Source organism: Musa acuminata, chromosome BXJ3-1 (assembly GCF_036884655.1).
Source record: "Musa acuminata AAA Group cultivar baxijiao chromosome BXJ3-1, Cavendish_Baxijiao_AAA, whole genome shotgun sequence".
In the NCBI taxonomy this organism is placed as follows: Eukaryota; Viridiplantae; Streptophyta; class Magnoliopsida; order Zingiberales; family Musaceae; genus Musa; species Musa acuminata.
Genome location: NC_088349.1, coordinates 538,638 through 564,488, shown reverse-complemented (window position 1 = coordinate 564,488; position 25,851 = coordinate 538,638). Strand labels below are relative to the sequence as shown.

The 25,851-nt window shown below is 36.3% G+C and overlaps 3 protein-coding genes across 12 annotated transcripts in view; 2 read left to right on the top strand and 1 right to left on the bottom strand.

Moving 5' to 3' along the window:
- The window catches only part of LOC135629734 (uncharacterized), a 30,716-nt gene extending 17,219 nt beyond the window's left edge, over nucleotides 1-13,497 (bottom strand). The window contains exons 1-9 of one of the 3 annotated variants that reach the window (XM_065137609.1): nucleotides 13,239-13,497; nucleotides 12,203-12,324; nucleotides 11,094-11,139; nucleotides 10,942-11,014; nucleotides 10,798-10,855; nucleotides 9,142-9,237; nucleotides 5,981-6,098; nucleotides 2,818-3,084; nucleotides 78-179 (exon numbers count right to left, since the gene is read on the bottom strand). In XM_065137609.1, coding sequence (XP_064993681.1) covers nucleotides 78-179; nucleotides 2,818-3,084; nucleotides 5,981-6,098; nucleotides 9,142-9,237; nucleotides 10,798-10,855; nucleotides 10,942-11,014; nucleotides 11,094-11,139; nucleotides 12,203-12,324; nucleotides 13,239-13,334 — 978 coding nt within the window. In that variant the 5' untranslated portion in view covers nucleotides 13,335-13,497. Of the gene's footprint in view, nucleotides 1-77; nucleotides 180-721; nucleotides 860-2,817; nucleotides 3,085-5,980; nucleotides 6,099-9,141; nucleotides 9,238-10,797; nucleotides 10,856-10,941; nucleotides 11,015-11,093; nucleotides 11,140-12,202; nucleotides 12,325-13,238 lie in introns of those variants that run through there. The other 2 variants (XM_065137608.1, XM_065137610.1) reach the window with 2 other exon arrangements.
- A 3,413-nt stretch (nucleotides 13,498-16,910) lies between these two features.
- LOC103979794 (two-component response regulator ORR6-like) lies at nucleotides 16,911-24,536 on the top strand. 8 transcript variants are annotated; one of them, XM_065137599.1, is made up of 9 exons: nucleotides 16,911-18,800; nucleotides 18,876-18,957; nucleotides 20,900-21,007; nucleotides 21,088-21,207; nucleotides 21,433-23,678; nucleotides 23,770-23,816; nucleotides 23,894-23,971; nucleotides 24,040-24,110; nucleotides 24,194-24,536. In XM_065137599.1, exons 5-9 carry the CDS (start codon nucleotides 23,549-23,551, stop codon nucleotides 24,273-24,275), a joined length of 408 nt encoding a protein of 135 aa, XP_064993671.1. In that variant the 5' UTR covers nucleotides 16,911-18,800; nucleotides 18,876-18,957; nucleotides 20,900-21,007; nucleotides 21,088-21,207; nucleotides 21,433-23,548; the 3' UTR covers nucleotides 24,276-24,536. The 8 variants fall into 8 exon arrangements, with proteins under 8 accessions (XP_064993671.1, XP_064993669.1, XP_064993672.1 ...); XM_065137597.1 differs by having other exon boundaries at nucleotides 20,648-21,007; XM_065137600.1 differs by lacking the exon at nucleotides 18,876-18,957 and having other exon boundaries at nucleotides 16,911-17,266.
- On the top strand, nucleotides 16,989-21,270 carry LOC135628282 (uncharacterized). The gene is made up of 4 exons (XM_065134888.1): nucleotides 16,989-17,234; nucleotides 20,900-21,007; nucleotides 21,088-21,140; nucleotides 21,261-21,270. The coding sequence occupies exons 1-4, from the start codon at nucleotides 16,989-16,991 to the stop codon at nucleotides 21,268-21,270; spliced, it is 417 nt and encodes a 138-aa protein (XP_064990960.1).
- Nucleotides 24,537-25,851: the final 1,315 nt, after the last annotated feature.

Genomic DNA, 25,851 nt, shown 5'->3' with positions numbered 1-25,851 from the left:
ACAGCAAAAATAATTTACCAGTAATCAAAATGAAAGTAGACTAGCATATAAAAGAAAACTATACAGAAAAGACTCACTTTAAGATGCTTATACAAAAGCTCCATATGAGGACCAAAGTTAATATTGAACGTTTGGGGATCGCCTAGACAGAGTAGAAGGGTCACCAATGGGAAGCCAACCTGGGAAAAAAGAAATTAATCGAGATTTATAAGGATTTAGATCAAAGACAAAAACAGTTAACAAATTGAAGTCTGCTACTGCAGCGAGAATGGCACTTCAGTGTCTTTCACAACCACAATTGATATATTACCTGCTGCTTTAAGTTTATAATTTTTCTTTTTAGAGGATCTGTCACAATTGGTCTTTTTTGTATGTAGCAAGCGCTTTATGCATGTCAATATGCTGTGTGAAACATTAACATTAGTCCATGCAAATTTCCTAAGAGAAAAGGCCCAAGAAAGCGAATTGACTTCTCTAATCTTCCCCAATGGTCATTAAAAAAATTGTTTTAACATACGAAATATCCCAGACATCCAATAGCAATTTTGCAATACGGTAGAGACCACAGAGTAACTGAGCTGAGATGAGGATCAACTATTATCAACGCTACTTGGAAATAGCATCCAATCCACAATAACGTCAGGTACATATCTGCAGATCTAATAGTTTTTTTAACTCTGTAGTTATGGATCTTCAACATTAATAGATATGATGGACTTACAAGTACAAGTTTTCATTTTGTAGGCTTCGTATGGACTTATATTCATACATCTCACTACAATATGATCTCCACAGGCCCCCTTTTCTCCTTCTTGCCTCCTTGCTGAATTAGATGCAGACATATATACAAACCAATATATGTGCTTGTTTCATGCACCACTGTATTTATCAAACATTTAAACAGAAAAAAAAACTTAGCAAATTAGTACAAACACATAGGCAATTCAACAATCCAAAAGTTTCATGTGTTTAATATCAATAACAACAAACAAACATGATAATATTGGTCTTCGCTCACAATAAAAAATGCAATTTTGGTTCCTAATCTAAATCCAGATTGAAGTAATTATTTAAAACCTTCCTTATAATTGTCTTTTAGGATTATTATATCACATTATTTTGATTCCACCCAAGTATAAAACTTTATGCTGCATACGTTCCACGAGAATGTAACATCTCGGTCATCATTAAAACAACAACCTCCATCCACAAAACTTTAGACCTCCCATCAAGGTTTAAAATCGCAAACCGATATCGACTTCAACATATTGTCAAACAGAGGCATAATTTGTAAACCATACAGTATACAGACCTGTACCTCCATACATCACTGAAAAAAATAATTAAAAAATGAATACTAACAAGTACTAAGCCATATGATCCGATTTTGGTCCTTAGTCGGACCAATAAATACTACTGGTTGGTACACAATGGTTTGACCAATATTTAAAGCATTGCTTCCAATGGTGCGCTCATCTCATGTCTCAACAACATTCATAAGGCAGCTGGCAGCTTAGACTTTTCCATGATAATTGTATGTTTTTGTTCTCACTGTATTAAATCTAGCACAAGGACACGGAAAATCCACAAGTTAAAAAAATGTTACCTGGTTCAGCATATTTAATCAAACCCAATGTGTACAACTTGATTACTCTTAAATGTCTGTTCAGGTTGAGATCGAGCACGATTTTTCTAGATAGTGAGGCTTAATGCAATCCCACCAAGCCAGTCACTTTGCAAACACAATGTGAAACAAGAAACAACCCACTGACACAATGCATTTACATTGGACATACACTTCTAGTTGTTAAAGTTGGCACCAGCTACCAGGTCAGGAAACCTTGATCTGCTTGCACATTAGGTGGGGTTTCAATTGGGCTGAGTCTCAGCGCCAAGAATGTACCAGATATAAACCTTACATGTGCAAGCCTATTCATAGCCAGACCTTACATATAACAGAGCAATCTAACCATCTATGTATTAACGTTACATTTTGTAAATATTATGTGGCACACATCAAGCACCTAATGTGCAAGCAGTTCTTTTTGGAGCTGTTTACAAGATATTAAAAAAATAAAGAAGGGTTCCTATATTTTAATTGTGTGGACCTCTTTTTCATTCAGTTTCACATAATAGAAATATTACTAATGTTGTATCATATTTGGAATAAATTGATATGTGTACACTTCAATATGTGCCAATGACCATACAAATACAAGCATCAAGCACCAGCAGAAACCAACACAGACAATACAAAGATGTGCCCCGTGTTACAATGTTCAGAACTTATATATAGTGTGCTTTATGTGTGGCGTTAATTGAAATGAAATTTGAGAAAATCGATAACAATGTACCATGCGGTTGACCCATTTAGAAGATCTTAAAATATTCAATTCCTCCAAAGCCTCCCCAGGATCCAACAGCAAAACCCAAATGGAGGTCAAAGGCTTCAAAAGAAGCCAGAAAGGGGCCTATAAAATTTGAAAGGTTTCTAACAACAGCATATCTAATTAACATCAGTCAGTATCAACTCAACGCAAAACAATCATACCAATATTACCAGCAGACTGGAGATTTAGGACACTACTGAGAAGCAAGTTGTATACACATCCAATGTCTAACAAGAGACTATAATTCTCAATCTAATTTTCATATTGCTATAGAACAGTAATGAGCTTGGAAATTAGATTACTATTCCAGAAACCTTAAATTTGAAACATTAACCTTCAGTAGAACAGTCAACTAGCAGATATAAAATTCTGGCATAGTGAAGAGAAGAAATTCAGATCTAGTATGTATCTTCAAGGAGCTACTTACTGCTATGTGCTTGTTCTGTTTCTCCATCCAATGCATCAGTTTCCCTCTAATTCGAGCTACTGCTTCATACCATAATGCCAGTGCAGAATCCACTCCCAACGGAGGCCAATGGCTTTTTCCGCCCTCTGCAAGCGGTGCTAATATGCTTGAAAGCATATTACATAAGGCATGATATAATTCACTCTTTCTCTTGTGAGGAGTACAATTGAGAGGATTAGCTTTTGCCACAAAGGATGCTGATGCATTCAAACCACCCTCTGTCTTTACCTGGCAAAAGTCAAGGACCAAGTCATACCATCAATAGACAAAAGAAAAAGAAGAATTTCTTTAAGCATTAAGACAGAAATTTTTTGAAGATAATTTAAGTAAAAGGAAAATAATTTCTAAAAATTTTTCAGTTCCTCTCACAATAGTCTTATTCTGGAGTTATTTAGTATCAGATAGAAGTTTCCTACAACTAGGCACCAATATAATACTTTTATTTAATTTTAGCTTTCCTTCAGTCTTTTGTTATATACCTTCTATCAATTGATTTCCTTTTTCTTTTTTGAACTAGATTAAAATCCCTTTTCCCCGACAACCAAATTTACTTCTAATAAAGTCTACACATCACATAAACTTGAGCTTTGCTTAGCATGAGCATTATCACACATTGTATAATTCATATTAATAATTATTTTTTCAATATTGACATATCCCAAGTGCACATTAACTAAGCCGGTAATTTTGACAACTTAAAGCAGCCTCTTCAATAGCAATCCTCTAAACAATGTCGCTTGCACAAAAAAGCATGGTTCACCTTATCGATCCATACTGGTGTACCAACTACCAACTAGCTATCGGTACAGTACGTACCAAGCCGTACCAAGTATACTGACACATGGTACAACGAAGCATACTGATGTACTGCTCATATACCGGTTTCCTGTCGGACCGGTACATATCGCTCATACGGAGCAACATGCCTCGGTACGACAAACCTTGCAAAAAAGTGCCATTTATAACAACATAACCAACTAAAGCCCAAAATAACTAGAGCTCCTAGTGGCCTGATCTAGATTGGACCCATTGAGCCAGACTATAACCAAGATAGATCTGAGATTCTGACCAAGTTACTTCAACTTTCAAGCCCTGCACAGGCTGGCTCATGTCATCTCAAACGAATTTTTGACATCATCTATATTCAGCTCGGGTCAGTCCAAAGCTCATAACGAAAGCCATAATCCTCCATGTTCAACTGTTGATTTTTCTCGAATGGACATTGTGATGCCTATTGTGCTAGATGCACCAAGCTACCTGCACCATGGCTGTCTGCCATCCTCCAGGTCTGTCAACACCACTTCCAGAGCCAAACATTGTTCACCCTCTCGCATTCCCTCTTCTTTCTTCTGCTTCATCTTATCTCTTTATCGACTGCTTGATGCCTCTCTATAACTCATCCAATGCCTGACACAGCCTACATACCTCTGGAATGTCCTCTTACTCGACACCAAAGCCACATCTAATTTCTTATCTATGGCCACATCTAATTTCTTATCTAAGGCCACATCCCTAGCCTCTTCCTTATCTGAGGCCTCATCTCCTTGAACACTAACGCCACCTACAACAGTTGGTTCCACCACAACTGAGTCTGCACCCTTCCATCATTCTCTCTCTTTTCCCCCTCTTTCGTCCTTTGCCTACCCTGATGCTGTTCATAGAACTTGAGAAATCAGCAGACTGGCAAACCTTATATTGGGTATGCTAATAATTAATATAATAATAAATAGTATTGTATACTGAAAAATCTTTAGCTGTCTGTTGTCTTAACATGATCTGATAGCACAGGATTGTGTTTGCTGATACCTTTGTGGCCAAACTTAAGTAAGCTTGCATTTCTGGCATTTGAACAAACATTGAAATTGCTACATTCTTTTAATCTGTACTGTCATATTACTATCCTGAAATGAATAAAAATAAGATGTTACCACAAACAAATGCGATTAGCATGAGAAGTAACAATATGATAACAGATCTCATGTCAGCACAGTTTCCTTTTGAGGAACATAGGAAGGGAAAAAGCCCAGTGTCACCACATTGTTTATAAAAGACTGAAATTCATTTTCACTACTAATCTTGAAGTGCAGATCACAAGAAAAAGCAATTGCTTATTGGAAAAGGATCATCTTATTTCAGATGGCCTGGTCCCTTTTCTTTATTAAGATGACTATTTTGTGTTTTTTTCCTTTTAAAAGCCCTGTCACCTACGGCTCACTCATGAGTATTCCTCTCCTCTGTCCAACGTTTGATCACCACGGCTGCACACAATCGGCCTCATCTACTGTGCATCTCCTCCATCTTCTTTCCTCTTTTTCTTTTTCCTTCCTTTCTTCTTCCTTCTTCCTCCCCCCTCTTCCAGCATAATGGTACCGCAGTATGTTCTGACATACCATGTCTCAATACACACTGGAACAAACCAGACCTGTACCAATTTAGCCATGGACCAAAACAGATCTAGCACCCAAAATTAAAAACCTTGCCTAGCACTACCTCTGTTACTTGTCAAGGTGCTTTCTCTAATTAGGTCACATGATAGCAAGTCAATTTGCAAAATGTTTATCGTTCAAGACTTGTTTTGCACAAAGATAATGGAGAAGAATATAATCCATAAGTTTGTTTATAGTTCCATAGCATTTGCAAGCAGCATTGAGCCATCAACTTTGAGTGAGCGGCCTTAATATAACATTCTTAAGATTTGCTGTAAATATCATTGCAATGACTCTCATAAGTCACATATTATGGTGATTGTAGATAGTGGACATATAACTTATGTCCTCGTAGAAAAGTTACAGAAGTTTCTTTAAGTATTAGTTAATTACCTTGTCCATAGAATCTCATTTTGTGATTTTCAATATTTGCCATGTCGACATATAGGCAATGTGTCATTTTTGTACTCCATGTCCATGATTATGCTTATCGCATAAAAATAGTTAAGTTAGAACATCATTCTCAGAAGAAAACCAGTAATTTGATGATTTAGTAGTGTCTGGGATTAATAGGATAATAGCTTGACTTAAACAGAGCAAGCAATATTAATGATCCATCTGAAGACATAGCTTGAAAAAAAAAAAAAGGCTTCATCAAACAAAACTATGATTTCATGTACATGATACGTAACACATACTCCCAATTTAAGGTAGCGCATCCCATTGATAATACTAAGTGTCTCACTTCTGGCAACACTAGTATCGATACGCCGAGTATTAAGCTCCGTAAAAAATCGTTCCGTCACTGAACTGAACCTGCATGAATAGATATACTATACATCAACAACTTCTAAGAAACAAATTAATCTCCCAATGAGATGTAATGTCTTCCTACAACGATGATTTTTTAAGCTAAAAGACAATGACTATTTAGGTTCAAACTTTACCCAAATGATCAAATTGATCACCGAGTGTAAATTCATGTGGTTCACTTATACTTGCAAATAATAGTGCTCTTGGAGCTTTTTATACAAATAATAGTACTCTGAAGTCTGAACTTAACTAAACATATAACTTTTTACAAATCTCAATAGCTGCAAAATATCCATATGTTGTTGTTGTTGTACTCATGGAGCTTTATACTTGCAAAAATGGAGAAAAGTAAATTGTGATCATCAACAAGTAGCATTTTTTAAATCTTATTATTTGAGAATGACATAGCTCTAGCTAAAGTAATATAAAACAGCACATGTGAGTTTATTAACTGATATTGTCATATACAAATTTTGCAATGATGTCATAGAAGGATGGAATCCATGTCAAAAGTTGTACATATTATGCTTCAAGTACAAGTAAGTTGATATGGTATTTGAAGTGATAAACCATACATAGTGAGCAGCAAAACATAATGGTATGCTATATACAAAAAATGGAGATGCTAAACTAGGGAAAAGTAAGAGCATGATTTCATAAACAATTATATACAAAAGGAATGAAAAAGAAAAGGATTGTCAAATAAAATGAGATTAACAAGTTCTACAGGGGAAAACCTCATAGTGATCATAGTTTAAATTTAAAATACTTTGGGCCGATTGGTATAACATTAGTCACTGAGAACATGGTTTAAAAGTTAAAACACCTTGATTGGATCAATACACACCAGTTGGTATTTACCAATCCAACCAAGCATTGATATTGGAACACAAACATCGGTACAACTCGACATATTACTCATGCTTTTCATTATTTTATTCAATGATATCATACAAAATTTTCAAAATTCAAAAGCATGAAGCGCTTTAAGGCATTGATATCCCTTATTGCCTAAAGTGCTAGGTGCTCACCTGAGTAAAGTAACATGCTTACCTCTAAAAATTTATAAAAAATTTAAATATAAATATAGTCATTACAACAAGAAAAAGGGGTGGTGGGTAACGGCAGTACCAATGATGAAAGGTACCAAAGAGAGAGAAAAAGAGAGAGAAGGGAAAAGAGAGAACCGAGAAGAGGGAGGGGACTGCAGCAGCAACAATGGCAGAAAAAGTAACTTTCACCATCTTGGATAGGTTTCCTACAGGAAAGAAATGCTTAACAATAGAGAAAATGACCAAGAATGAACATGTTTAAAATGCAAAGATAGTCATTACAACAAGAACAAGGGGTGGTGGGTGTCAGCAGCATCAATGATGAAAGGTAGTGAAGAGAGTGAAGAAGAGGGAGAAGGGAAAAGAGAGAAGCGAGAAGAGGGATGGGACTGCAGCAGCAACAATGGTAGAAAAAGTAACTTCGACCATCTTGGATAGGTTTCCTACAGGAAAGAAATGTTTAACAAGAGAGAAAATGACCAAGAAAGAACATACTTAAAATGTAATTCAGTGATTGATTTAGATATACAGATATAATATTAATTATCAAGTATATAGCTATAAATGAAACAAGAATGTTGCCAGACAAGAAACAGTGTACCCTGAAAATATTTGATTTATAATGAGAATATCAAAAAGGATGAAGAAGTATAAATAGGAAAGGGTTAACAACTTAATGCACAAGCCATAAGTTGGGCAAAGCACCAAAGGCTGATGAAATGATGTTAAGTCATGCAAGCTAAACTTAACATGTCCAAAGAAGACCATAATGTGCATACCAAAAGGCATTTTCTCACTGGAATTAAATAATAACAATTTGCAGTTCAAACTTCAAAGTAACAAAAACATTTATTGGTTTAGAAAATGAATAGCTACATCAAATAAAAAATGCATTCAACTATTTAAGAACCTTTCTAAAGAGAATTAAAAGCTTTAAAACAACGCTATCCATAATCAATTAGTCATGTCACTTCAGTGCTTTAGATGATGTTAATGAAGGAGGTAGTTGACCTTTCACAGAACTGCCAGTATTACTATACCTCTACCCACGAGTCACCAAAACCTCGATACTATGCCTCACAGGAAAAAGCAATGTTCTACATGATGGATTCAAATAATGATTGTTTGAAATTACACTCATAAAATACTAGATTAATTCTTAAATCGTAAGATGAAGAGAAGAAAATAGTGGGAAAGAAGATCAAGAAAAAGAGAACTGATTCCAGTAAAGCAGCAAAAGGAGACTGAACTGGTTTTGAAATCACCATAGGCTTATAGTTTTCTCCAATCCTTCCAACTACATAAATGAAGCATTTAAGTGCACACTTTTGTCTCATAGACCAAAATGAAAAGGATGACTACTCAAATTTTCATATTTCGAACTTGCTTATGGAACTTCAAGTATTAATATGAAAACCATGGGCTAACCCATACACTAACATTGTTGCTTAACAAAATATGATTCATATCAAAATATATAAATATCCATTCATAGATTAGATGTTGTCATGAAACACGATGATTCTTCAATAACTATGGCGGAAGAGACTTTCTGTTATGAAATATATATAATTTAACAAGCTAAGAATAAAAAATGTTCTTACGAAGTGGCAAAACGTAATATGACATCATTGAAAGAAATGCATACCCAAAAATAAAAAGAACGATGATTCAAAAGAGGAAATATGTACAGATTAAAGACCAACTTAATTCATAACCAGTAAACTGTCATCCTTATCTTAAAAGCATTTAAGGATGGCATATTCAAAGTAACAAAACATAATATGACATCATTGAAAGAATTGCACAGGTAAAAATAAAACGAACGATGATTCAAACTAGATAATATATACAGATTAAAGACCATCTTAATTCATAACCAGTAAACTACCATCCTTATCTTAAAAGTATTTAAGGATTTTGGGCTTCAATATAAGTATTGATTCCGAAGCCAAAAAATACTTTAATGAAGCATAAAGCAAGTGAATACATACCTAATCCGAGATAAAGCACCTAAAAGTTGCGCAACAAGATCTAAGAGAAGCCCTCGTAGATCAACCAATGAAGGGTAGTCAACCTGGCTAACAACCCTATATATATATATATACACACACCACCAAACAAAGGTTCAGCAACAGCAGATATATCTTCATGAATAAACCACAGTAAAAATACCTTAATGGATTCATCATATGACAATTAACAAGTGAAGATAATTTAGCAAATTGAACTTAATTTGTGCAACCATCAGCTCTTCAGCTCATCCCTCAAAAAGACTCAAATCTTCTTTTACTTTACCATAGTAAACAAAAGAGAAAAATAAAGAAACATGGTGAAATACATAGGACATCTTATTACCAGAGGCCTTCAATTCTTCCACACAAGGTTTAAAGTTCTGGGTTGTGCTAGACCATACAAGCTGACACAAACAATTCTGGCCAAGGTCCAGTACCACAACTGGGGTCTTATTCCAAAAGCACAAGAGTGTAGCATCAACTTAATATACATTGTTCTGGTATGGTACAGTGTACGAAAGAACAATCTGCATCTAGAACTTCAAGCCAGATCAAAAATAACCAAAGAAAATATCTCAAATTGCATGTACCAACAGCATAGTGCATGCAACCTAAAATCATGTATATTACTTCAAATTCTGGTGGCATTTAAAAGTTTTTCAGTAAGAGATACTTGAACACGTCAGAAAGGCATCAAATAAGATTGGAATAAATAAGTGGCAACAAATACGAAATTCGGATACTAATTTTACTAATGTACTTGTTTGATATGGTACCAGGCAACATGCCAAGCCCTACCATCCGGTTTCAGCTAAAAAAAATACATATCAACCAGTACCAAACCATAGTGGTAGTGTGGTACAATACAGTCCTAGTTCAAACCAGTAAATACCACTCAACATATGCCATACCAACCAATATTTGAAACCATGGTTCTGATAGGTAATGTGTCATCGTGCAAATCGAAGAAAGGATCCTCGATATATTTTTTATTCCATGTACACTTAACGATGTCAATTTATATTTACATATACCATGGTCGTCATAATATATCATCACCAGTCAACCTTTCTTCATCAATATGAATTTGCATAACCAATGACTATTTAGAAAATATTTACATGATTACTGTCTTTTCAAAAATTCTCTCTTTCTCGATTCTCTTTGCCCTATGTTGCCCACATCTTACCATCTCCGATGCTCCTCCTTTGTCTCCTCTTCCTCTTCCACTTCTCTCCTCCTCCTATACTCCTTTTGCACCTCCCCTCCTTCCTCAGTGTCGACCAATACACGGGCAAACCATCAAGATATACCCAATTAGTACCAGTCCAACCAGCAACTCGTATGGGTCTTGTACGGAGATTTAAAACCATGGTTGAGACTAGTGTCTCAAGTAGAACAGTAGAGTGCAAGTCGATATACTTTAAAGCTACTTTCAATCAGCGTATAAATATATAAAAACTAAAAAACTTCTCAATCAAAATAATATTTCTGAATATTCACTTCTCAATGTGTATTCATAAACAATACTTCCGATGTTTCCATCATTAAAAAAAAAAACTTCTCGAACCCATGTATAAGTCGTTGGCACTAATGAAAGAAAAAGAAATAAATAAAAGCCAATAGAAGCCTCACCTGTCTGCATTAATTAGCCAGTCAAACACAAAATTTTCAAGACCAGACCATAGTTTTTCTGAAATAACTTAATTCAAGTTAGAAGATATGTAATGTAACAGATATCTCCAGGACTATATGAGATAAATTGGTAAAAACAATAACCTGTGATTCCTTCCTGGGGACAACACTCCACGAAGCGAATGCAAGCAGAGCAGAATATGCACTCCACTGCAAGCTGCGGGAGAAAATAAAAATGTATCGAGTGTGATAAAATGAACGCCAAAATCCACATGGTGCAATACGGGGAAACATACCTTCCTTTGGTACGTAGAAGCATCATTTGCACCCTTAGGAGATTCACTGGAGATGAAATCAGAAATTAATGTGTAAACCACAAGCATGCAATTGGGTTAATTTGTATAAGATACTAGCCAAAAATAATTAATTTTAAAATTAACATGTCTTGCTTGTCTAGAATAATTTATGAACTTAGAAACATCACTCGGACTCTTTTATGAAGCATGCACGTGGAATCATTTCGGAGGACCATCATTAATGTGAACCACAAATGGCGATGGAAAAGTTACGCTACTTCAAGGAAGAATATGTACGGTCCCACTTTGCATGTAGATAAACTACCATTGATCTGGAAAAAAATTACTAGGTGCATTCAAGCAGGATAAATCGGCAGATCAAGTCCTTCTTGCTGCTTTATATGGCCAGCATATGCTTGTTATAGACCAAATATTATCAGGATCTTCAATGGCATGCCTTTCAATTTGTTTCAGAACATAAGTATGACTATGAGCCCTTCCTACCATATAACTGGGCAGAATATCCATCTGATGCAAAGATCAGATATCATGTCACTACTAAAAACTTGCATGATCAGTATATAGTTGTCGAATACCACACATCATCGAATTCTTCAGGTGACACGTTGATACTGACTCTGGCAAGCATGAGGTGACAAGGTTTTATAGATTACAGGAATTGAATATGTTGGTTTTCCTTCACAAGGATCTTCCACGCATGCCAATGCCCATAGAGCATCAAATTCTTGAGGTCACATGCTAGTTTATGGAGCACCCAACTGCAGTCTATGGAATCAATTGATGCTACCTATCATACCTCATTAACTTCAAACTAGCATTTCTGTATCTATGCTTGAATGTTTGAAGTCTTTTCGCTTAATTAGAGCAACTACAGCTTGAAGTATGACATGGAACACTACCCTGCCATGCCGATTGGCCAACCTTTGTGTCAACCTACATAAGCCAAAACCTAAGCTAACCATGTGTTGGCACCTTCAACACAGATCGGCATGACTACAAAATCAATTAACATAATAGGTGGTTCATGCATAAACAATCAACCAAAATTAGCAAACTAGTTAAAGTAAAAATAAATTCTTTCCATGTACCTTTCTCTCCAACGAAGAAGGGCCTCCAAGAGTGGCACAGGTGTATGTCGTGCAACCATAGCTAATGAATCCAATACTTGCTCATAAGCTGGATCAGACGGCCTGAGATATTGTCCATCCTGCTTTAAAAAAAGGTAGCTAGATATGTGAAATGTAAAATAACCATATAGCATTCCACACGCATGATTCCAAAAAAAGAGTTCAAGGTCAATCATTGTAGCTCAGATCAAATAAGTGGGGATGTAAGTTAATAATTGAAACCATTCAACTGCTCGCTCCCTCCCAACACTAGCCCAACACAAAAGCATAAAAAGAAACAAAAGTTAATAGTAATATCAAGAAATCTTTTTTTATGCATCAAACCATCCCAAGATGGAAATCCATAATTTCACAAAACAATCTTTATCTTTTCCTATTAATCAATATAAATTTCTCCGTTATTTAACGAAATATGCAAACGTTATATACATTATGAAGTGTTAGCATGTTTCAACTCACATAGGACATATTGGAATTTGCAATTCAAATTTCATTGTAACTGCATCCTGACAACATCTACCACATCATTTTGGAGACAAAAATGAATCACATGGAGCAAATAAATGTATCAAGTTTTGTCACTTCATCATTTAACGATTATTTCCATTACCACCTGAGACTTCCATCTACAACGTCCTCAAATGGTAGCACACCATCGTTCTGTATAATCTGAACTGTTAACTAAGATGTGAAGAGAAACAAGAAAACCTAGAAGTAGTTAAAAGAATGCTTGCTTTATGCATTTTTGAGAGTTCACATTCAAACGGAAGTATTGCCACAACGAGGACAGCGAAAACCAACTGCCTATGTGCAAGAAAGAAGGAGAAGAACTACGGTAATAAGATCGGCTTGAATTAGGACCAACGGCCCTTTACCCTCGACTAGAAGTCAACTCACTGCCCGATGCGGAGGGTACTAATTGACCTAAGAGAAAGTATTATTTCCGTAGTAATCACAAAGAAAACCGAAACTTCGAGAACAGGGTGGAGAAGCAGACCTGGGCCTGCGCGGTCTCGATGCGGCGGCGGGCGAGAGGGAGGAAGCGCTGCAGGAGCGCCTCGACGATGAGCTTCGCCGCGCTTCCGGCGTTCATCGCGGGGGATCGAAGGGGAGGAAGGGAAGCAGAAGAAGAAGAAGGGGGAGGAGGAAGGAGGCGCTGCTGCCGCCCGGTCGCGGGAGCGAAGGTTGGGTCCGGCGAGATCCTTAACGGGCCATCGCATTTGGGCGAGCGAGTCGGTCCTCGTCGGGTCAAAGGAAAGCTGAGTCGGCTTTCAAGCGACGGGATGGGTTTATTTGGAAATATGACACGCAAATATTTGCATATTTATCCTTACATTGTTTGAAATTATCAGATCATTACTGGATTTTAATATAGCATAAAAATAATAACATTTATAATATTGAAATTACTTAAAAATAATAATTACAGTTATTATAAAATAATAATAATAATAATTTTTGTAATATTCATTGTGTTATTCAATAACAGTTCCCAATTTTCACCTAATACTCAATATTTTTAGTTAAAATTTTAAAGACAACTGAGAAACATAAAATCAAAATTAAAAATAATCAAAACATTTTAAAATTTTAATTTCTCATAAAATCAGAAGCAACTGGAAATTTTGTTTATTTTATTTATTTGGATCTGTGAATTTTATAGCAACACCTCCTGCCAAGCAATTCTCAGTCATTAAACTTGTAGTAATGGCTGAAAATTATAGCTGATTTATCTATAGACACTTTTTTATTCTTAAATTCTTGGTCAAAAGGGCAGAATAAATTTGGGTTTTTTTTTATGCAATTCTTGGTGTCTTCTTTCTCACAAAGCAGATGAATAATAAATGCACATTATTATTAGTGATTTTTTTATCATAGTAAATTGAAACATTTAATGTTGTATATTAAAATATTACTCTCTTAATCATCTAGAATCTTGATTTTTATCCAACAAATTTTAGTTATATATATATATATATATATATATATATATATATATATATATATATATATAATTTTAACTGATGCAATAAATCATCCAAATGATATAACAAAGGGTTAGTTGTATAATGTAATTAGTTATATTTAGTATCTCGGTCCCTGTGCGTTGGGATACCAATACTTATGAAATTAAATATTTAATCATATTTTTCCTATCAACTTGCTTAGTGATAAATCAGAATGAGACAGAGTCAATCAGTGGTAAACCTTATGATATTTCTATCAAGAGAGTCGATGACATTAAAAAAAATATTAAATATTTTATTTTCACAAGTTTAGGTTTTAATATAATTTTAAAAAATATATAGATCAAAATAAATAGTTAATTATAAAAGATAATGTATAATTAACTTGAAAATAAATATTCATATCCCTCCTTCCACACAAACTATGATGAGTGACTACACATGCAAGGAGGATCATAAATTGTGTTTCTACTTTCTCATTCACCATTGTCCCACTCTATCAAACAAAAGAACAAAACGAAGGACATGAATCCACTGCCCTCATCATATGCCATCATATAATACAGGCTGAAGAACACCCAAAAGTAGTGCAGAAATGAGTATGCTGCTCCATGAAACCAATGCAAGCTTTTGCAGTGATAATTCAGTAGCCAGATCTGACACTACCTAAAACCAGTGCAAAAGCAATGAATTCAGTCGGCCATGCTTCTATTATGATTGCTCACAACCCTGCAAAGATGATGAAGAAACAGGAGAAATGGCTGTGAGCTCCCTTTTGCAAGTGGCACACTCTGGCAACAACAAGCCTTCAAAAACAAAAGCAATTGGGCTGAATTAAGAATGAATGAACAATTAGAAAGCAGCATTTGAGTGTTCTTAAATACCACATAAATTTTTAAGACTTTAGCATTTAGTGTGGTAAGAATGAGTACCAATGAAGAGAAGTTGAGATAGAATTATTGGGTTTGCCAAAAAGATTGCAATAGTTTTCAATAACAAATAAATTTTTCAAAAATTATAATTAATTCAACTATAATTGAAAATATAAAAAAAATTTGGATTAGTTTTTGTTAATTCAAACTTAAGTATTTTACGATAGATTGCATCGAAGCAAACTTGCTAAACTTAAGTATTTTACGCTTGTGGTTCAAACTTATTAAACTAATCAATTAGTTCTATAATGCAAATTGGAACATGATAATATTTTATAATAATAATTTAATTTTTTTGGAATCCATGTGGAATAACATTTATGATATTGGCACTAATAAAAATTATAATTTTGACATTCTTTTTTCTTTGGTTCTTATTATTATACACATTTCTCCTCGTGTCCACTCCTGTCAAGATTTTAGGATTCTTATGATGTAATTTATAAAGTTTATTTTTTTAAATTTTTGGCACTTTAAAAATCATGTTTTCTAAGTATTCGAGGCGATGTCATATTGGTCAAGGTGCTATACAATGTATAAAGCAAAGAGAACTATATAAATGTGTCCTCATAATTGTAATATTTAAATAAAATAAATTATAAAAACCACGTAATGAAAAAAAAAAATCGTATAGACATAAGGCTAATTTTCTTGAAAAAGTTATTCTTTTTTGGTTTTTCTGGAAATATATCACTGTTTTTATTTTTTGCTCTTATGTATTATAATATCATAAATGTCTATCGTTGTCGTTCGTCATTTATGCCACCATCATGAAATTCTCATTGTCATCCTCTCCGCCTTTGCCTATGGGATTCTCTTTATTATCTTTATCACCTCACTACCGTCACCCCATTCTCTCTCTGTTTTCTCTCATTCCATCTCTTCAATATCCAACCAAGTTATAAAAACTCATGACTACTTGCTCCCCATCAAGATGGTATCATACTTCCACTACCGTGATAGGAGTAGCCCTATCATTATTAACAAGTTTCGTTATATACTTTTTAATCATTCTGATGATGATCATAGATATAAAGGTGAGGGAGGTCATAAGAAATTAAGGAAGATGAGGAGAATGACAAAAGGCTTACAAACATCGAGGAAAGGGAATACGAGAATGATGATGACTATAAGTACAAAGAAAAAGACATTGGCTGACAAAAAAAAAAAGGTGGAGACATGACTACCGGTTCGATTAAAAATCGATAGTATCTAGATTCGATAAAGGAGGAGAATATACGAAATGAGCAGGATGAGGGTAACGAGGCAAAGGTGAAGATGACAATGCAACGGATTATAATAATAAATATTTACTATATTATAAGAAATAGGAGCATAATATGAAAAAAAAAAGGTGGTACTTTATGGAAAAAAAACTTTTAAAAAAGACTTAAAAAATATCGAAAAATATTTTAATTTATATCCTGACAAGCTTATAAAACTTTAAAGGCAAACACAAATAAGTACATAGATTTAATTGTAAGCATTAACTTTAATCCCAATAAAGTCAATTTTTATAGTAATGGTTAATGATCATTAACCGAGTTTGATTGATTAAAGCTAACGTACTTATTGGAGAATAGAGGGATTAGAGAAACTAACACACAGACAAGGAAAAATTTAAGCGCGTAATATGTCCAAAAAACAATTTTATCTGAAAAAATATTAGCCGTTGGATACATGACGTGGTGCGAGGTTGATCGTTTGATCATTCCATCGGGTAACTGAACCCCGTGTTGCTCGTTACCGATGGATTCCGTGGAAACGCCATCGATTCGTTTCCTCGCTCCGCGAGCTCGACCTCTTCCCTCTTCCCTCTTCCCACCCGTCTCGCTTCGATCCGTCTCCATGGCTGCCGCAATTGCTACGGCGGACCCTCGGGGTCGGCATTCCCCGGGCCGTCGAGTCGACGACAAGAACCTAGTGTTCGACCAGATGGGGATCCGCGACGAACTTCTTCGGGGCATCTACGCCTACGGGTTCGAGAAGCCATCCGCGATCCAGCAGCGGGCCGTGGTCCCCATCATCCAAGGCCGCTACGTCATCGCCCAGGCACAGTCCGGTACCGGAAAGTCCTCGATGATCGCCCTCTACGTTTGCCAGATAATTGACACCACCTCCAGAGAGTATGATCGTTTCTCGCATCGTTTTCATATCACATAACGTTGATTTCTTTTAGGTCGGTTTACATGATGGTGATATGAACGATCTGTTTTGACTGTTACGTTTGTTATTGGAGAGGAGTGTTGATTGTGATGGGTGTCGGAAACTCTAGCTATTCGGATGAACACAAAACATATACTATACGATAACTGAGACTATAATCAGAGTATAAATTGTGCGGAGTTCTACAAGTTAGAATCCCTCTTGCCTCTTTTTTGCCCTTTAATTCAAGTAGCAATAAGCTAAAGGATATTTTCCATCAGGGTGTAATACAAAGAGACTACCAAGTTTGGCATCCTATGCACTGGTTAAACAATAAAGTGCCCGGAGTTAAAGAAATCAATTGTTGTTCTGATTGATATTCAACCCAGAAGAATGCAATTTAAATTTTTGAAGTTAAAGAATCACCAAAAACGATGTGGCTTATAGGCATTCATTTCATTTTTGAAGACATATCAGGTTAAATTGGAATAGGAGCAAGTAAGTTAAAGTTACCATGATTTTAATGTTTGATTCTGTCAAATATGAACCAGTAAGATATGCATGCTTTAGGCCAGACAGTCCTATCCTTTTAAGGAAATTTGTGAATCCAAACACTTCTTGCTTATTTTCTGTTGCTTTTGAACATGGCATGTTTTTTCCTTTTATTTGTTGGGATTTTTCATTCTATGACAAATAAAATGGACCCAAAACTTTTTATATCTTGACTAGCATTGTCTCTTCATCATATGGTTTGCTTGTTTGTCTTTGGATGCATGAGTCGGTTCTTTGTGATGGTTAAGTCTGCTAAAACCTTCACGATTTATTCTTGTCCTTCCTAGTAGCTAAAGACAAGTAATTTTCGCTGTTCTTTTTGGCGTATCTCTTTTTTTTAATCTTTTCGTTTGTTCCTTTCCTTATTCTGAAACTCTTGTAGCCCCAGAGAGTTTTCCTGTCTGTTTTAGGATTTAAAGTAATTACCTCTTCAACGTTAAAAAATGATAACACTTAAACATATGCTATAGTTTATTTAAATACCAAGTTTTTCCTATCTTATTCTAGTATTTCATTTGCTTCTCTGTTTGTTCATCTGTACTCCGAGTGTCTTAAGTCTTACAAGATCTTGGGTATTCATAATTTACCTGTTTGTTACCTCCACCTTGTACACCTCATGTTGGCTAGTGAAACATTTCATATGATATGTGGACGTGGCGAAACCCAGCTTTCAATTGTTTTTAATTAGTTATTCTTAGAAGTACTCTTTAACTTTCGTATAGTGCAGGCACTTATTCTCTCCCCCATTAGAGAGCTTGCTGCTCAGACTGAAAAAGTAATACTAGCTGTGGGATATTGCATAAATGTGCAAGCACATGCATGTATCGGTGAAAAGAGCATAGGTGAGGATATTAGAAAACTAGAGCTTGGTGTTCATGTGGTTTCAGGGACACCAGGTAGATTCTGTGATATGATCAAGGGCAGAGGAGCTTATGCACAAAAGCCATCAAACTTCTAGTCCTGGTGGGTTTATGCAGAGATATACCGTTTTAGGCTATGTTTTAAGAAACATTAAGTTAATTGGTGATATTGGCAAAGGATGAAGATCGATGAAATGCTGAGCAGAGGTTTTAATGATTAGATATATGAAGTGTACGTATACCTTCCTCCTGAACTTCAGGTATGACCCAACACCGAACGTTGTCTCACTCTTGCAGTAATTTTGTTGGTTTTGTTCAGCTGTTTGCTGGTTGCAACCTAGGTGCAAGGCTAGGTCTATATGTTTGCTATCTCTGAAGCACAGAATATAATGTCTAGCACATCAGGACAAAGGACAAGAAGTCGGGTGATGCACGTTTGTAACTGTGTATCTTTTTTATTGTCCTTTCTTTTCCTCCATCTATTTTGTTGGATGTCCTTTGCTTCCTGTTGATGTGAAATACACTTAGTTCCTACATGGACTAAGTTGCACAAACTGAAAATCACCATTTAAGATTTCATAAGTTTATTTTCTTCCACTTCTTTCCATGTCCTACCCTTTCTGAGTTATGTTTGTTTTCACCCATTATGTAAGGTGGCAATTTTTTCGTCCCTCCTGTTTCGACGATTTTGATACATTACCAACAACTTCGCAGTTGATGCTGAGAGGCCAATTCTCATAGCTCTCTTCAATGTGATAAGCCTATTATTCAAGTCTTGCACAAGATTGATGTATTAGACATTTATACTTCTTGACATCTCAGAGATACATGTTCATTATCTATCCTGAAGTTTGTAAAATTAACGTTTATTTTCTCATTTCCATGTATGCTTAATCACTTAAACAGTTAAATCTAGAATTTTTGAACAAATTAGTCTACATCGGGTAGATGAATGATTGAATTTCTTTTCAAATTCATTTGTCTTTGTTTTTGCATTTTAGATAGGAAAAAAAATATTTTTATTTGTGAACAACTAGGTATCGTTTCTATTGAGGATAAGATGAGAGAAAATCGTTTAAGATTATATGAGCATGTGCTTAGGAGACCTCCAAATGCGATAGCCAGAAAAGATGAAATGATTTATGTTAGTGGTACGAAGAGGGGTAGAGGAAGGCTTTAAAAGACCTTAATAGAAACTATAAATAAAGATTTAAGTACTCTAAACTTAAATAAGCATATGACTTTTTACATATCCCAATGGCTGCAAAGGATCCATGTAGCTGACCTCAAATAGTTGGGACCTATGATTTTATTGTTGTTGTTATGCTTTATTTTTGCCTGGATTTTTTTTGGTCAATCAAATAGTGTTTGTTCATGATTTTACCCGTGTCAATTTTTTCTGATACCTTGTTCTTTGGTATAGAGTATTGTGTCTACTACCCATTTTTGTTCTCTTTATCTCTCTTATTATTCTGTTCTCTATATTTGACCTTTTTTAACATGTCTGCATTTTGTTGCTTGTTGCACTCATGTGCTGTATCTTCTTTCAAGGTTGTCGTGTCAATCATTTAGGCACTTGATTTACCCCCTCCTTCCCTTTCCTCAATCTCTTCTTCCAGTATCTTATTTGCTTCAGTTACCATGTAAGTAGAATTTTCCAGTTTGCTTGTCTCCTTTTTTTGTCATTTCTCTTATGAAACTAGAGCCTATTTGTCACTTTCCTAAGCTGCTGCATGTTGGTAATTGGATCATGGTCATCGTTTGCCAACTAGAAAACTTGTCATTTAATGAAATATTTTGATTTCTTCTCCAACATTATTGCACAGCAATTCTTCTATATAATTCCTTAGCGCCTTGTTTCTCCCTCCCTTCTGTTTTTGCTGCATATGTAGTTGTACTTTACTGTATACATTACCTATTCAGATGAGCTACCAACCTAATTTACTGCAGGATCTCCAGAAGGAGCAAGGATCATTTAGGAATTTGGGTTGCGATCTCCATTCATCTAACAACTCCACTACCTTGCTTTTCCCTCTTCAGCCCTACAGTTATAGTCCTATATAATATTTGGACTCGGTTGTATCTGGTTCCAAAGAAGCCCTTAGGTTCTGCACTGATTATGTTGATAAATAAATGTAATGTCTAACCTTGTGCTAGATTGCAATGTTTGCTGCTGCTGATACTTCTGAATTACTTCTCTAGGTTGTTTTGGTATCTGCAACTTTTCCCAAAGAAATTCTGGAGATGACCAACAAGTTCATGGCCGACCCCATAAGAGTCCTTGTAAAGCGTGATGAACTGATGTTGGAGGTAATGTATTTGAAGATTCTCTTATCACTTAACTTCTGTGCGTTTTTAGAATGTTAACCTTGTTCATTTGCTGTATATAGGGCATCAATCAATTCTTTGTTGCTGTCGAGCACGACAAATGGAAATTTGGCACGTTATGTGACCTGCATGACAATCTTACCATTACCCAAGCCGTTATATTTTGCAGCAAGAAAAGAAAGGTGACTTCATAGCGGTTAATTTTTTTTATGATATTTTAAACTTCATTACACAGGTTCACTTGAGGCAGCTAATTTCGTTAGATAATGATGCTCAGTCATAAATATCGAACACATTCACTTTATGTTTCACTTTGTTCATGATGCTGCAAATTAGATTCCATAGCTTAGCTTGGTGTTTTTCTCAAGTACATAATTTTAAACATGCATTTCTGTGATCATTTGCAGCTTGTGGCTATAGACTTTGCACCAAAATGATGACCTCAGGATACTAAGAGAAATCAAACAATATTACAGTGTGCAGATTGATGAAATGCCAATGAATATAGCTTACCTTATTTGAAACTAATATGACGAGGATTGGTAGTTTATCTCACAGATATGAAGGTACGTCCAGGTAACTATCGTGATTATCGATATAACATCATTAATCTTGTAAATTATTTGTGCTCGGAAGACCGTCATGTTTGAATAGAAGAAAATTATCGTCTCTCCTGACTCGAAATAAGAAAATTAGAAGACCGGCATGTTTGAATAGTGTTTGCCTATATTATTAACTGACTGTTAGCATATATTTCATGGTGGATCACATAGATGTCAACCCAATGCTTGCGGTATGCATGACATAAATCCTTGACTGCAGTAGCAATCGTCATTTACTAAAATGCAATAAGTATACAATATTATGTATCTCATAGCAGTATAATAATGTAGGACTCATTTCATCCATATCTGCTGCATAATGTCTTCTTCTATATATCTGTGCCGGGAGCTTAAAACTATTATTGATGGGTGAATCCATCAGTTTTATTGCAACCACGTAGTGTCTTCCAAGTTGACCCATCTAAATGCTTTATCTGTAAGTAGCAGATAGGAAATAGGTTGACTTATTTTATACATCAGTAGCTTGGCATCTTTGTTTCTTGTGTCTTCTCTTCGCTGGCATTTGGACTTTGGAATCACAAAATCTTGCTGCACGTCGAGGTCGAGGTTGACCCCAGTAAACGAAAACAAACAAAACAACGGCGTCTTCCTGCTTGTGAATGTCAACTCCCACCCTCATATCATCGAGTTTGTCAACGAATTCTTAGCTGTCTGTCTGTCTCTTGCCATGCTGTGTGATGGTGTCTAAGTAATTCGGATGACATTGCATTTGATTTGCAAGTCGACTGCCCTCAGCTATCCTCCACATGCAATGGTGGAGTGTGAGTCGGTGTTTCTACTTGACATTAGTGAATTCTTTTAGTAGGATTTGGCATTATAAAGTGGTTGACCTGCGGTGATTTAATAGAATTTTTACTATTAAATGGGGGTCAACATAGTTCAGTAATCCAATAACGCATCACAAATAATTTTGATGTGAATATAAGTTCTAAGGTTAGCATTAAAAAAGAGTCAAAGGCTCACCAAATCTATCTGTGACACAGTAAAGTCTAACCAAATAATTAACTAAAGCACATGAAGTAATATGACCAAACTATTCGAAAAAGAACAGTAACCCACCTCAGCTTGATGCCAATTGATGGTGACATTTTGGTCAAACTTGTAGATATGTACTTGCCGACCTAAGACGATCAAACACCCCACGGTATAATTTTGGACCTCCTCCCCACCGGTTCAATTACACCGGTTCAACCAACCCATGATTCGAGTCGAAGAAATTAAAGACATACCCAAACTTCACTCGGCTAAAACCCCGACGAACCGAACCGAGCCGAGCCGAAGCCGGTTCAGTTAGTGGGGCTGGCGAAGGGGAAGTACATGATGAGATCTGCTGGTCTCAGACGAATCTTTCCCCGTTTGCTCACTGTCCGATCTCCTGATGGGGCAAAAGATCTCGCTGTCGCTGCGCTTCGATACGCTTCCCGCAGACCAATATCTCCTCCCCCCAATCCCGATCCTTCCACAACCATCATCACCGAGGTTGGATTCAGCATCGGCATGATGAGCTCCTCCGACTCCAGCGAGATCTCCCTCGGTACTGATCCAAAGATCTCGTCCCCCTCCTTCCCTCCCTCCCGTCGACGTGCATGATATGGTATCCGATTAGATATCCCTGCCGATCCTTTTCCTCTGGTTAGATGATGCCAGCGAGGGATGAGTCAGTGGGTCAATGCGTGGACTTCTTCTTCCACCCATCGCAACCCCAACCCCTGTTCCGAATCCGTAAAGATTGTCTCTTTCGATCGGGTACAGCGCTCCTTGGGATTCTTATAACGGGGATTTGGTTGGGATTTCCTGCTCTTTATTCTCTGTCTTCGCTGCTGCTGCCTCTCCTCCGTATATAAGGCGGTTTGAGGAAGAGGGAGTCGCCTGCGGGTGGTTAGACTCCTCTGCGTCTGTAATGTCGTCGTCGAGAGGAGGGAATGGTTGCGGCGGAGAAGGAGAGCGCCAAATCCATGTCTTGGCCGTGGACGACAGCTCCGTCGACCGGGCGATGATCGCCAGGATCCTCCGCAGCTCCAAGTACAGAGGTAGGTATCAAGCCTTTCGTCCCAAGCTTCATGTCACGTCTCTCTCTCTCTCTCTCTCTCTACTTATGTCTTGAGCGTCGTTGTGTTGCAGTGACGACGGTGGACAGCGGGAAGAAGGCACTGGAGCTGCTGGGACTGGTGAGTTGAGAGAGATGATCGCGTGGTTGCTTGTTCTTCGAGCTCTCTGTTCTTTTGATGATGGCATCTTATGGCAGGAACCGGACGTGAACATGATCATCACGGATTACTGGATGCCGGAGATGACAGGGTACGAGCTTCTCAAAAGAGTAAAGGTGCGATCAACAAGACAACCCATTCCCTGAATCATAAGAACAGGGTAACACCTCTCCTTCGGTTGCAGGAATCCTCGGAGCTGAGGGAGATCCCTGTGGTGATCATGTCGTCCGAGAACGTCCCCAACAGGATCAACAGGTAACAGAGACATTTCAAGAGCTGAATCCACGAAGGTGTTGGATGGGGTGACGAGTGCAGCTTCGTCTGTTTTGGGTGTTTAGGTGTTTGGCAGAAGGAGCTGAGGATTTCCTGCTGAAGCCCGTTCGACCATCCGATGTGTCTCGGTTGTGCAGTCGAATCTGATAGCATGCTAACGATGGTCGTCGTCGGAGGAAGAAAAGGAGTCTTTGAAGCTCTTAATTGGCTCGATTATTTTTTGTTCGATGGAGAATACATATACCTGTTTTGGAATTCATTTCTCTGGTAACATGTTCTTAGAGAGCATAATATGAGAACAGAAATGTAGAGAGAGAGAGAGAGAGAGATGCCGATCTTGTCCTCACATTTTGGCTGTGGCTTTCAGAATGTTTGTGGTGGAAATAGAAACTAGCAGCATTTTCCACACTTGCATGATTTGTTTTCAGACATTGCGTATTGTTTTCAGTGGAATCACTGTTGATGAATAGAAATAGCAGGAGTTCCTCACTGTGTCTCTGTTCATCTGCAAATGCAGAGAGAGAGAGACTTTTAAGGCAACATTTTCCATCTCAAAACCAATGAGATAGTGATGGGAATTAAATATAGCAGGAATTCCCCACTTCTGTAGCTGTGCTCTTCTGCATACATTAGTGTCAGAGGGAGAGAGAGAGAGTCTTGAAGGCAACATGTTCCTTCTCAAAACCATGGAGATATAGTGATGGCAAGCAATACAGAAGGAATCCCTCACTATCTTCCTTCTTTGGCTGTGTTCATCTGCAAACATGGGTGTCACAGAGAGAGAGAGAGAGAGAGAGAGAGAGAGAGAGAGAGAGAGAGAGAGAGAGCCATGTCAAAGAACAAAATCATGAATATGGTGTGAGAAACATGTGGTGGGTGTGATTGGAATCCATTGTTAACTGCTCTTCTAATTATTTTCTACCAATATAATATCTTTAATTATTCAGTTTTGATGAGATTTCATGCCATCGCCTTATGATCTCATGATCCCAAAAGATTTCAGAGAAACAAGAACAATAATTTAAATCTAGATTCAATTTTATATACACGGAAAATGTGAGCCAAGATGATCTTATAATTAGTAATCTTCTCAGTAATATATTAAGACTTATCACAAATACATCTATTCAGAAAAGTCAGATTGACAATTACTAATCAAGTCTATCAGTTATTAGATTGATTTAAAATTATAAACAAAAAATAAAAACACTTGGAATATCTTGATTCTTATCATCATGAATTTATGGAAGACATCAATGTTATTTTACTAGGAAAATGATTCATCAAGTAAAAATAAACATGATGTGTCAATCTCTCCAACTTATCTTGAAGGTGAAGATTAACTCTCTATGTGCAATGATTTATAAGTAGAAGTTTCAAATCCTCAACCACTAAATGGTTAGTTTACACTGTCAAACTAATGTTTTAGCTATAAATAAAGAATAAAAATCATATATTTTTTGGTCCAAATATTTATATAAAGGTTAAACTTAAATTATCATATATATATATATATATATTATAAAATTTTACTTATTATATTTGATAATTTTCTTTTAAAAAAATCTTTTTGGGGTTTTCTCGATCCCTCATTTTTTAAATTTTCTTTTGGTGCCTATGTTTTTCCTCTAATATCTTAATTGTCTTTATTAGTACCGGTTGTCGTCTATGAGATTTCATTATGGTCGTTTCCATTTCCTCCGAGTCTCGTTGTTTTTGTTCG